Source organism: Panicum virgatum, chromosome 1K, assembly GCF_016808335.1.
Source record: "Panicum virgatum strain AP13 chromosome 1K, P.virgatum_v5, whole genome shotgun sequence".
In the NCBI taxonomy this organism is placed as follows: Eukaryota; Viridiplantae; Streptophyta; class Magnoliopsida; order Poales; family Poaceae; genus Panicum; species Panicum virgatum.
This window is the reverse complement of record NC_053136.1, coordinates 35,005,602-35,018,893: the sequence shown is the minus strand read 5'-3', so window position 1 is coordinate 35,018,893 and position 13,292 is coordinate 35,005,602. Positions and strand designations below refer to the sequence as shown.

At 42.8% G+C, this 13,292-nt stretch overlaps 1 protein-coding gene across 1 annotated transcript; it reads right to left on the bottom strand.

Moving 5' to 3' along the window:
* Nucleotides 1-2,671: 2,671 nt before the first annotated feature.
* Nucleotides 2,672-11,927, bottom strand: LOC120654774 (transcription factor bHLH95-like). Its single transcript, XM_039932421.1, has 3 exons — nt 11,465-11,927; nt 10,897-11,337; nt 2,672-2,758 (listed from the first exon to the last, which is right to left on the bottom strand). The coding sequence occupies exons 1-3, from the start codon at nt 11,903-11,905 to the stop codon at nt 2,672-2,674; spliced, it is 969 nt and encodes a 322-aa protein (XP_039788355.1). The 5' UTR covers nt 11,906-11,927.
* Between the last annotated feature and the right edge of the window lie 1,365 nt (nt 11,928-13,292).

The window sequence follows — 13,292 nt, the reverse complement described above, 5'->3', positions numbered from 1 at the left end:
GCGCGACGAGGAAGGGAGGGAGGGAGGGAGAGAGAGGGGGGCCGCGGTGGGAGAGAGAGTGGGGAGGGAGGGGGTAAAAAAAGAAAAAATAATTATGACACATGTGCCCCACTTGTGGTAGTTGGTATAGAGTAGAAATTTAGAGAGTGAATGAACGCGGAGAAACTGAATATAGAGAGGAGAATCTCGATGACCAGGTAGAAATATTTTTTTTGGAAAATGAATTTAGAGAGTGACGAGTGTGAAGAGACTAAACAGCTATGGAATGTATTACCAAATGACCAAAATAATACCATATCCGAGCGCGAGCGAGGGGGAGCTCGAGACCTCTAATAAACTACACTTCTCGAGCCCCACCAACCGAGACCGATCTAGTAGTTGTTTATGCCGGCATTATCGTTGCGATGGGCAGGATGGCATAGAACACATGGACTACTTTCAGAAAGAGGAAGAGATCGATCGGCCAGGCCAGTTGAATCAAGGGGAAATCATGCCTGCTGGCTGCTGCGCCCTGCGCTTTTTGGGAGAATATAATCGGGCTCTGTACTGTGCTGTACTGTACTGTGTGTCTGTATGTTTAATTTGTTTGTAAAGAAAGAAAGAAAGAAAGAAAGGGTCAGTGTGTGTGGCGTCCATTGTCTTTCAGTGGAGTGCTATAATATTATGCCTAGGCTACGCTGCTCCCCCCTCCGTCGTCTGCTCGCCACTCCGCCTGCCTTTTGCGAGCGATCTTTTCGCTGCTCCCTTTCCTTTAGTTTTGCGTTTCCTTTTTTCCTTTCGTGATGAGTGATGAGTGCTATACTAGTAGATTAACCAGTAGTACTAGCAGCATCATATGGGGAATCCACATCAGAATTTGTGCGGGAAAGAAAGGGTGTCACGGCCTAGCTAGCCATGGCGTCCTAGGCGCCAAATGAAAAGAAAATGGGCCTGCCGTACGACGGGGCACGCACCTCGTCGACCAACGGGCGACGATGGCATGAGATTCTTATCTGCCACTAGTTTGATATAGTTCCTCTATCTAGTGGCCGCTGCGATAGGCCCCCTGCGGTTGTCGCGGACTCGCGGCAGCATTCGTCCGGGCCGGCGCGGCCACTGCTGCTGAACAGCTCGAGGACTGAAGCGCTCCCGCGGCGGGCCTGTGCTGGAGGTGCGCGCCACGTCGCCTGCCTGCCTGGGCGGCCTGCTCCATCAGTGCTGTTGCTGCACGCCTTGCTGGAAGGCAGCGCCCCTGTGGTGGTGGTGCGGTGCCTGCCTGCTGCTCTGCCGGTAATGTCTCCTCGTCCTCGTCCAGCTCCGCCGTTCCTCGATCTCGTGGAGATGGACTCCGTGGTCGGCCATCGGGGAGAGGCCGGCCAGAGGCGACCGGAAGCAAGCAACTCGTTTGCTCAGCACGAGACGGTCGTCGTCGACTGGCCTCATGTGGGAGCAAGGTGATCCGGATGGGGCCGGAATATGCGGCCCCAGCCAGCCCAGTACAACGATGCCGTACGAGCACCGTGTCAAGGCTGTGTGCCAATGTGCCGCCATACTTACTACGACCGGATCGATCTGATACGACTCTGACGACGTGCAGGGCTTTGGTTGGATAAGCCCTCGTGTCCCGCCATTCTTCTTTTCTTCCCCCATGTGCGGCACAGTATTCTTTCACTCCCCCGACCCCCGAGTGAGGACGACGGAGCGGACGGGCGGCTTGATCCGTGTGGGGATTGGGATTGGGAGGGCAGCACATGCCGGCGAGCGTGCGTGGGGGGGAGGGCGCAGTTCTAGAATTCGATAATACTATATGTTGGTGGACGCCACATGAGGCGATCCAGGTGACAGCGGGGGGCCGTAGCTGGCACCACATGACGGAGACGGGCAATGCGATGCGATGCGATGCAAGGGGGATCGACGATCGACCCTAGCTTAGGCAGCGTGAGCTCAAATTCTTTTTTAACGGTCTCGCACCTGCAGCTGCAGCCACCATGATGAACTTCTTGCTGCGTGTGGGGCACTCGAAGGAAGAAAGCAAAGGCATTATTAAAAGTTTCAAACAGGCTTTAGGGCGCTCGGCCCATCTGGCATCTGATACGTACGTATTTCTCTCATGGGCTCTGGAGCGCTCCACCCACCAGCTGCTTCGACCAAAAGGCCTTTCCGCATGTCAGCCCAACCCAAGTTCCTCCCACCACACCGGCCTGGGAGGCACCGAGACTCGGACAGAATCACATCACATCCATGATCCATTAAGCTGCATGCCACATTACCAGCAGAACAGCAACACCAAACAATCAATAACAACAACAACAACAGCAAAAATAAAAAGCCAAACAAAAACAACAATCTGAACAAAACAAGCCAATGATCCAGATATCAAAACAGTTCAACAACTCATGAGACGACGGCGCCGGTACGATAAGTTAAGATACACGACATGACGAACGCTGTCAAGGAGTTTAATTAGGCGACACATACAAATGACAACACGCATGCTGCATGCATATAGAGAACGCACAATCCACAAACTTTCTTACCTTCGGGGAGTTCAGACTGCGAATGCGAATTGATTAAACAAGCTACTAGTATAGGAGTAGGTGACTCCTGCCGCGCTCCAATCCGGAGGGGGCTGCGAGCTGAGCATGTCGACAGGCGGCACCGTCGAGGACTCCACAGGGCGGCGCTGGCCGGCCTAGGTGGTGAGCCAGACCATGATCTCCGACACGGCCAGCTTGTATATGTCCTCCGCCGACGGGCTCTCGCCGCCAGCTACATTCACCTGAAATGAACATATATGTTAGTGGGCTAGTTTAAAATTTTTACCTAACGCGAACAAGATCGCCCAAATGCTGAAAATGTTACATACATATGTTGCGTGACAGTACATGAAGCAAGTAGCAACTAGAGACTACTGTTGGACTCTTGGTTACTGAAAGATTATTCAAGTGTATTACTTCTAAGCTATAAAATCAGTAATGAGTTCGTGTCAAAAAACAAATCAGTAATGAGAAAACAAACCTCTTGACAAAAAAATCTAGACTCCGTTAATATATAGCCATAAAGACACATATATTGTTTGGAGAAGCTAGTAGCATTTCTGTGTAACGACAAGGATTTTATCATAAATCTAGTCACGTAATAACTAATTCCTATAAAGTAAAAATTGGCATGTGCATTCGTGGCATGTCAACATTACTGTTAGTAATTGGAGGCTCCTTTTAAGCCTTCACGTAAAGTCACCTAGGATCCTAGGTGAAGACTCTAAAAACATAGAGAAATCTTAAAAATTCTCACAAAAATCAGAAACATCTGACCATCAATCAATTTGACAACTCCAATCATAACAATCATTGGATTGTTATCTTTCCTAATAAATTACCCGCATAAATCATTATATAAATAGACAAAAGTAACTCACTAAATATGTATCAAAATTACCCACCTCTGCCATTCAAAGAAAATCTAAACTAACCCCCTAATATCCGTGTAAATTACCCGCCTATGCCATTCTAAAAATAATACAAATAACCTCTAAGTTTGCACATAAATTATCTAATTATGTCATTATTAAAAGTTAAAGTAACCTATAAATCTGAATCTAATTTATATAATTATAATAAAAATATTAAAGTGCAATAATATAAAATTCAAAATTAGTATGACTATCATTGTTAATATATTATTTATATTATTGTTTATATACAAATACTACCCACCATATGTGTCACCATGTATTGACGAATGATGGAAGAGATAAGAATACCCTTTCAAAGACAAATGGTTCAATTAAATATATATCAAACACACATGAAGATGTGACGCAAAATAAAATATATTGTAACTAGATAATGATAAATATATATTCTAGAGTATGTATTAGAATATTTAATAGATGAAAGAGGGCTAAGATAGATAATTATAATTATTAGTTATAAGCTTTATTTTTATATTAATTCTAATTAGCCTGTGCAGGAGGATGGGTTGATAGATTAGTAATGTAAAAATTTGGGTGATATTTATTTGGTTCCAAGAGCAGGAGAAAAAACAAACTAAACATCACTTGCAATTGCCGGCTACAACGGGGGGTAGCCGCCCGTTGCGGGCACCTACATTGGATGCGGATCGGACGGTGCGATGACCGAACCAATTAACTGTGTCATTAGACAGCGCCGCATTTGTTTGCAGGCCTACAAGCTCTGCCGCAGTCAGATGCAGGTGTACCATCTCCATCTGACATACAGGTAGCAGACGGGACGGCTAGTTTACTGTTTGTGCCATCTAAATCCATATGATTTTGATGTGATGGAAAGTTTGGATGTTAGGGGGTTTTTATGGGATCTAAATACATCCCAAACGGAGTTGTACTGCATGTACTTTCGTGCTCCCCGGGAGGAAACGTGCCAGCGCCATACGGACAGAGCTGTGCGGTGGACTCGCCAGATGCGGGAGTAAATCCACAGACGCGGCCTGAATGCACAGATCAAACTGCAAGTAATAGAAGTTTTCCTTCCCAAAGTTTCGTGGAAAAACGTTTCGCCACTCTCCTATACTTTTTAGCTGCTGGCATTAGAGCCACCATACAGTAACTAACATGCATCCACCACCAAGAGAGAAAAATGATGGAGCAACAAGGATAGCCCAGCAACAACAGCAAGCCAAAACAAAATCGTTGACAAACCACCAGCGTTTAACAGGATGAAGCACAGAACGAAGAAGAGAAATACAGAGGGAAGGAATGGATCCATGGAGCAAGACTACACTTCAGATAGCGCCAGGGTAATAAGAACGAGGAAAGACCAGCAAACATGAATAGCTGGTGGGCATGGAAGTAACTCTTGCAGTAAATTCTCAGGAACGGCATGTCAACCAGTTAAATGGACATTGAATGGCGTAGCCTGCTGACCCGCTCGCTGCGCAGCGAGGACACCCCGGTGGTGCCCCTATAGTCCTACATTGTGTAGACATGATCAGCAGTATGGACAGAAGACCATAGCAGGGAGCTTTACGCGTTTAGCATTGACAGTGGGTGGGTGGGCAGCGGCCCCCGTTGCAGCAAATCCACTCTCATATATATATATATATATATATATATATATATATATATATATATATATATATATATATATATATATATATATATATATATAAACATCACTCACGTGTAGCTACTCTCATCATCAGTATACCATCGTGTGTACGTTTTCATACTCATTTATCACTTTGAGTATGTTGATATACTTATTCTAACATACTTTAAAGGTATATACATGAAAAATTTCAAAAGCAGTCCTATTTTTTAAATATATATGATTATACCTGATTATTAGTATATAAAATAAGTATGTCCACATACTTTATGTATGGTTACATACCTAATGTATATACCATCACAGATATTCAAGTATGATCACATACTCCATGTACATACTCTTCGTTGGGTTAGATACATAATATATGATGAGATACACATGTGGGAGTAGCTACAAGCGAGTGTAGAATGTAATTTTCCTATATATATATATATATATATATATATATATATGTGTGTGTGTGTGTGTGTGTGTGTGTGTGTGTGTGTGTGTGTGTGTGTGTGTGTGTGTGTGTTAATTTTAAATAGATTTGTACAAACAAAATTACTTGAATTATCTCTCTACTAGGGATGCAAGTTGTAAATAATTTGGGCAATAAATTAATAAAATGAACTAGAATGGCATTCTAAGCAATTATTTTAGGAGAAGAAATAAGCTAGATTGGCATGCCATAGTAATTAATCAGCCAGAAAATACCAATGGATACCTAGAAAACATAAAAGATTTTAGCCACTGAAGTTTAGGGTTGCATTTGTTATATCTAGTACTACCAAAGCATTAGCTCCGACAAAATGTTTCTCATGAAACCCTCCACATTTTGGAACAAATAAAATAAACTTTTAAAACACTAAGATTTTTTTAGAACTTAATGGTGGCTTGTGTAATTTGTTATGTCAACTTCAAAATCATATTTTTGCTAAACATATACACTGTGAGAGAATTACCTCTAACGTACTATTTTCTTACTGTTACCAAAACCATGCAACATTCAACTTATGCAAACCTACATTTTGGTTAAAACAATGAGTCTCCGAATCTTTTAGTTAGTTCAGTGAGATTCGGTTTGGTCGTTATTTGGATCATATTTTCATTGAAGTACTACATAGTAACATACTATTTTCTTACAGTTACCAGAGACATTCAACCTTAGCTCATGCAAGTGGTTTGAAAAATAACATTTTCTTTCAGCAAATTAAAATTGAAAGGGTTTGGAAAGTAATTTCCTTTTCCTCTCCTTCATCAATGGAAAAAAAAATAGCAGCAACAGCAGGAGGTGGTGGGGGTGGGGTCCATGGGCTCTGTTGGATCCATCCCTGTGAAGTGTTTCCTTTACAAGAACTATGTAGCCTCAACACTTGTAACTTATTTGAAAAATTAACACCCTTGGTTGAAATAATTTGATTGGATGATACCTTTTGATTAGTTTAGACAGATTCATCAGAAAATTATTTCAAACTAGCATATCAGTCCTACTATCAAATGAAATATTTGTGCTTTATTGGGAAAAGCTAAACTATGCTCGAGTGTTTTATGGGCTCCCGACACTCGAATTTCTAGCTGTCCGCTCATCTGATCGCTTCCATCTTCTCTGTTAGATCTAGATTGGTTCAATTGCATTTGCTTTTGTTTACTGTTTTGTGGGGTCCTAGATATCCACTTCTATCTAATTTTGCTTTTGGGAAAATGCTCTCGCAGGTGGAGAAGCCAAGGCCATTTGTTTTCTCCTTTTTCCCAGTTGCAAGTGAGGTGGAAGTTCTAGTGTCCAAGTGAGGCGATGAAACCTTTCCTCCTATTTCCACTCAATATCTATTGAATCATTTGGGTTTGCTCTTGGGGATTCAGATCTTTTTGATGTCTATGACTCATTTTTCACATTCTAGCTCTAGATTTGGAGTTCTACGGTTCCTCATATTTCCCCCTCTAGATCTGTTGAATGATTTGGTTCTTTGGGAATTCAATTTATTGGATGTTTTGTGTTGTTTTTCATATTTTGTTTGGTTAACAGCATGTTCATCCTCCATGTTTGCTGCTTCTAGTCATATTGCCATTTTTGTTTCTCGATCTGTACTATTTGAGTATAATCTTAGCATTTTACGTTAGTAGCCATCGTTCAGATGAAATTTTAAATGGTCTCTAACATGGTTTGGTTTATTCAATCTTTTGTGTTGCTCACCAGATTAGTTCGCTTCTTAATTCTTCATTTTCATTTTGCTGAAGGATTCTGTTATATGAAATTCAATGTTCCTTCAATTTTGGCATCTATAAGATGTATTCTTCTAAGAACACATATTGATATGATATGATTAGTGTTAGATAAGATTTTATGAAATTTGTTCCAATTTGTATCAAACTTGATGTGTTTTTTTGTCTATCCATTTCTACACAGGTGTGTATGTCAGTGTGACTGCTATAATGATAAGTAAGATGAATTAAGAGTTTCTCTATTGGGTGATGCTTTGCATATGCACTCTTTTCCTACATGTACAAGTACAAGTTGCACCAGGGGATGCTATGGCCTATGGCATGATTAATCCTTAAGCTTTGTGTGTATAATTTACATACTTGAGAACTACATTTTAGCCTAATGCTGTGGCTTCCATTGCGGAGCTACTGTAAACTAGAGGTGGTTCAGAAGCAGATTTTTTTTCTCTTTGATGGTTGCATATTAGATTTTGCATTTCTTTAAACTAGCAATATCTATAAAGTACCTGGCCTGTTCGGTAACTTCCTTGTCCCTCGGCACTAACATTGACTGATACCAACACCAACTTCCCTATCATTTGATTTTACTAATCACCCAAAATAATTGTGTATATAGTGCCTCTCGTAATAATGATGTATTACTTACTATGCATTGTTCTATCATTACAGTGCCATAACAAGTGCAATTTATAAACAATATATATGTAAATACAATTTTGCATATGTTTTTTTTGCTATTTGCATATGTGGGGTTTCACTCATTACCCAAATTATCTGCTATTTGACAGGTAATTGAAATAATTTGAACATTTAATATTTACAAATTTGTCATTTGCATATTTAGGGTTTAAATTTTAACCCATGTTATCTGGACTTTTGATAGGGCCTAGAAAGAATTTGAACATTTACTATTTGCATTGTTAGGGTTTCAATTTGGATCCAATATATTTCTAATTTGACATGTCAGAATAAATCTAAATATTTGTCTCTTTGCAATGCCTATAAATAATATGAAGAATTTATATTATAAATTTGCATTTCTGGGCTCAAATTTGCTAAAACAATTACATCTTTTTTTCCAGCTTCTCCCTTTAGTTTTCAAATTAAGTTCTCATTTTACCCTTAATGATCCTTTTGTTTTGTTACTGTTCATACTTTCATATATTATAATGATGATTTTACCATCATTTTAATTAAAAAAGTTGTAACCATTTTATAAAATCCATATCTTTAATTTAGTTACACTCCCTTGTCACAAATGCTTACTTTTCATATACTACACTAGTTATTATGTATGTTTTTCATGTTTCATATACTACATTAGTTATTGGATATCTAGCTCATGTCTATTCTTTATGGTTTCAATTTCTAATAGTTTCAGCTCATAGCTGCTAAAGTTTATTGAGAACTGTCGTGTGGTCGTTTGGATGTCTCTTAAGTTTATTCGGTCGTGTAGTCGATGTGGAGTTCTTTATAATATTTAATTATACCATCTTGCTATTATATGACTTGTGAGCCCGCGAATGTTAGAATTTATAGGGAAGACTCTGCCGAAATTTACTAGAATTTTTAATTTTTAGTGCAATTTAATGTCTTTAGTAGTAACCTCCAGGTGGTGATTGTAAAATCATTTCTATGTAAACAAGGTGTAATTTTTGCAATATTGTATTGCTAATCTTATTTCAACCAATCCTAATTAAATATGGATTTGTAATCTTAATATTGTTGTTTTGTTAATCTAAAAACTAATCTAATTTTAGTTCTAGAAGTGCCCTGTTTCATCCATGGTGTTGCTTGTTTTCTTATGAATAACCGGTCAACTTCTACATGTTCTCCATGCTCTTGGGATCCAATCTAGCGCACAAAATAGGCATGCCGCCCTGCCCATCCGATTTGAGTTATAATTGTTACTCATTCTAGTACCCCAAATGTACTAACTCTCTTTTATTTCCATGTTTAGTTCTTTGCCTCCCAAATCTTGAGTGTCTAAGGCTCTTGATTTGTTGATGCTTTAACTATATCCGGATCTTTTGTTTTCTCTGTGTAGGTTTGCTCTTGATCATTAGGGCACCTTTGTTTATGTACTACTTCCTATTGCCAAAATAGGCTTTTATGCTGTGTGGGCGTGTGTACATTATTGATGAAGATCATGTTACCTTACTATTGTTAGTGTCAAGGTTCAGCCTGCTGACTTAGACAACATGCTCAGCTTTTTGTCATGATGCTGGACACTTGAATTTCTGTTTGGGTCCTTAGTGCCTTATTATTCTTGTTTCCCAGTGTACTCAAGTGCTATAAATATGCTATGTATATATGATGTCAGAATCATGGCCTTCAAGTACATTATCTATACTCCTGCAATCTGGCTTATTTTTTGATTTCTTTTTTAATTTCTTGATGGTATTGGACTTTTTTCTTTGTCTTTCTTTTAATATATAATCAGTAGGTGATACAACCCCTTCTATTTTCTCAAAAAATCTAGATATTTGATTGTCAATGTGTACCGATAAAATAAATATATTTATGCCAATTCATATTTTTCTTAGCATGATGAATGTGTGCAGCAGCAATGTGCTTTTTTATGTGTTGTTATCCTGAGCCATCTAATTATGATACCATGGTCAGAAAATTGGAGTGTTAGATGGCCTCAAAACACATGATTTTTTCTGCTCAGTTTTCCAGGTGTTTTTAGCTATTTCCAATGCTTAGGTGTCAGACCATGCTAAAATGGTCAGGTGCCAAATATACAGATCCTTTTTCAAATATATGTAGGGCAGTGGCGGAGCTTGATCTTCAATTTTAGAAAAATGAGGGGGGGCCATCCTTTTGCTACAGTAATGAACAGTGTCAAAATCACTGTTCATTACGTGTGAAATTTGCACAGCCAGGGGGGGCCATGCGCCCCCTTGGCCCGCATGAAGCTCCGCCCTTGATGTAGGGATATGAGGGGCCAGAGGCTAGAGCAACCCCCTCCATCATTATTGGACGCTAGGCACAGGGGTTGTCCCCGGCCGGACCATCCTCCACTCTAGCGAAAGTGATGAAGTATGGGGATCCTATTGGAATTGGGATCCTAAGGAAACTTGGGCATTTGAACAAATCCAAATTGGAAAGGTACAAATTCCGCACTTGTAGCTTCCATAGGATTTCTTATAATTTGGATCTGCTATTTTTATTATCAATCTGTTAGAAATAATTTTACATAGTTATGGTTCATTTGCATAATGGGATTCGGACTCAGGTTGCTCACTCCAAAGCTGGAGCAGCCAACCCCCAGGGCCTTCTCCCGCTTCCAATATGCAGGGATATGACCCAATCCCTTCGTATGAATGGAAACAAAACCGGTTTTCCTAGTTCCTATCCAAACAAGCCCATCTACAATAATAGTGTTGGATCTGCTATACCTCTGCATCACGTCCTGAAGAGATTCTCATCTAAGACTAAGAGTACGGCTGACTGATTCCCCGGTGATTCTCATCTACAAGCCCCCATATATTATTGTTACCAGAACAAATCTCCAACTCAGAGATAATGAGCTGCTGCAGGTCTGCTACCCAGCATCTAGCGACATGCATGCCCCAAAATCGAAACCAGGAGGACTGTGGAGATCGAGCAGGCTACTTACACGGGTATAGATGTTGATCAAGCTCCGGGGGCCGTCGGCCGCGACGTGGACCGTGATCACGTCGATCCCGTGCTTGCTCAGCACGGACATCACCAGCGTCAGCATACGGGGCTGCCGCGGCAGGCACACGCTGATGATCGCCTTCTCGTTCGACACGCTCAGCGCGACGTTCGGCGCCGACCACGTCTGGAACCCGGCCGGCCCCGTGGCCGCGGCAGCAAGCGGCTGTTGCTGCGGCGGCACAGCTGGGCCCCAGCCATTCGACATGGCCGCCATCCCGGGCGCGGTCTGCGGCGCCGAGAGCAAGGCGGACACCGCGGCCTCGGCGGCGGCCTGCCGCGCGAGCGCCTGCTCCTGCTTCCGCCTCTCCAGCTGGGCCTTCGTCTGCTCCAGGGCCTTGATGAAGTGGATCGTCTCTCCCACCAGGGTCGCCTTGTCGACCTGCCAGATCAAAAGATCACACACACTACAACCACATAAACCACGAGATCACTTGACCAGCTAACGAACCCTGCGCTTGCAAGCTCCAATCCTCCAAGCCCTAGCGAGCCATGTGAGAGAGCCTCACCTTCTCGGAGACGTGGGGCATGAGGGCGTGCAGATTGGTAAACAGATCCTTCATCCGCTTCCGGCGCTCTCGCTCCGTGACGATGTGTGCCTTGGCGTCGCCGCCGTCGTCAGCAGCAGCCATGGAGCCCTTACCCTTGGGGAGGCCATGTCCAGCGGCGTCGGTGGCGGCAGCTTCCCTGGCTGCTGGGTGCTTACCTTTGGATTTGTCGGCGTTGGCCTCGCCGCCGCCGGCCGAACCATGCTCCCCACCTTGGACGGCATTCGGGAGGACGACGTCCTTCCCCTTGCTGGCATTCATGCCCACCGGGCTGCCAATCCTGGATCCACCGGTGTGGGTCTCAGCTGGACCCAGGAAGGTCATGGTCGTCGGCGGCGTGAAGCTGCGCTCGTCGGAGGCGGCGGCGCCCTGGTGGTGGTCATGGGGACCGTTTTGAGCCATGGCAAAGCTCGTAGGATTTTTGGACGAGGAGGGGTGGCGAAATGTGATTTTGGGAGAGGAACACAGTAGTGTGCCTTTATTTTAATGATGTAAAAGTTATTACCACATGTTTTTTTCTGATTTTTTAAATCTCTTTCACTGGTCAGCGATGCATCCAGAACAGCCTGTTAAATCGTTTTGGATCGACTAGCAGTGGATCGAGGGGTAAATGAACTTTCTTGTAGAGGAAATACCTTGCTGCTGTTGCCCATCGCAATGGCGCCGCCATAGACGCAGGCAGCCGAAGCAGTGACGACGGCGTCGTAGGCTGGTGCAGGGTCGGAGTCCAGCATGCTCGATGGCGATGGTGCGTCGCCAGTGGAGCTTCCCGTCGCCACAGCGCCCCCTCTCGATCGGTCTAGGGTTTGGACGGTGGGGAACAGTGACGGGGCAAACCTCATGCCTTGAGCCTCTAATCCCACCTCCACTTTATAGGGCTGCGCGACGGGGGCCCACCAGCCTCATCTTGGGCTGGGCGTCCCCGATCAGGACGCGAGTCAAGGTTGGCCCAGTCGTTGGACTGGCCCGGTGGAGATCAATACTAACATTCTCCCCCTTGATCTCACCTTTGTACTTTAAAATTTCTCAATTTGAACTTAACTCTTTACTTTCTCTTTAGTCGCTTTGCTATTGGTCTCATCTCATTGCAGATCAGTATGTAGGGCGTGCCTCATCATGACAGTTATTAGTTACCGTCAGACTTAACAGCCACAATGCAACTTTCTGTATTGAAACAAGACCTTAACCTTTCTTTGGGCCCTTTAGTAATCCAGAAATCATAGGCCTCCCGTAAAACCCATGTCGACTTGGGCGGTAGGCCTTTCGGTAAGCGGATCCGCAAACACTAGTTTGATACTTTGGTGCTCCATGATTTCATAAGATTCTGGATTTTCTCCTTTGCAACATATAAGCCATTGTTAATGTGTTTGGCAGCACACTTAACATGTTGCCATAGGAGTGAAAACATTCGAATGGTATATTGCTGTTGTCTACCATTATCAATTCCGGGTAATGATTTTCTTAACCATTTTGCCTGTCCTGTAGCCTCTTATAATGCCAAACTTTGGGTACACAACCCATGAATCACAACTATTTTGCTTTGGAGCTTTTCCACAATAAAACTCCAAGCGCGAGTTTTAGTTACTACTGTGGGCTTCACTAAACATCTCGCCGAAACTTAATTCCTTTTACTCACATCCTTTTGAGAGTACATGTTCCTTTCTTACTTAGCATGAGGCTGACAATATTTTGCAAAATTGCAAAACATTCTATAACTCCATTCCAGTGATCTATTGCTGGACTGGACTTCTGCCAAAATGTCCCGGATACTTGCACTATGTCAGGGTAA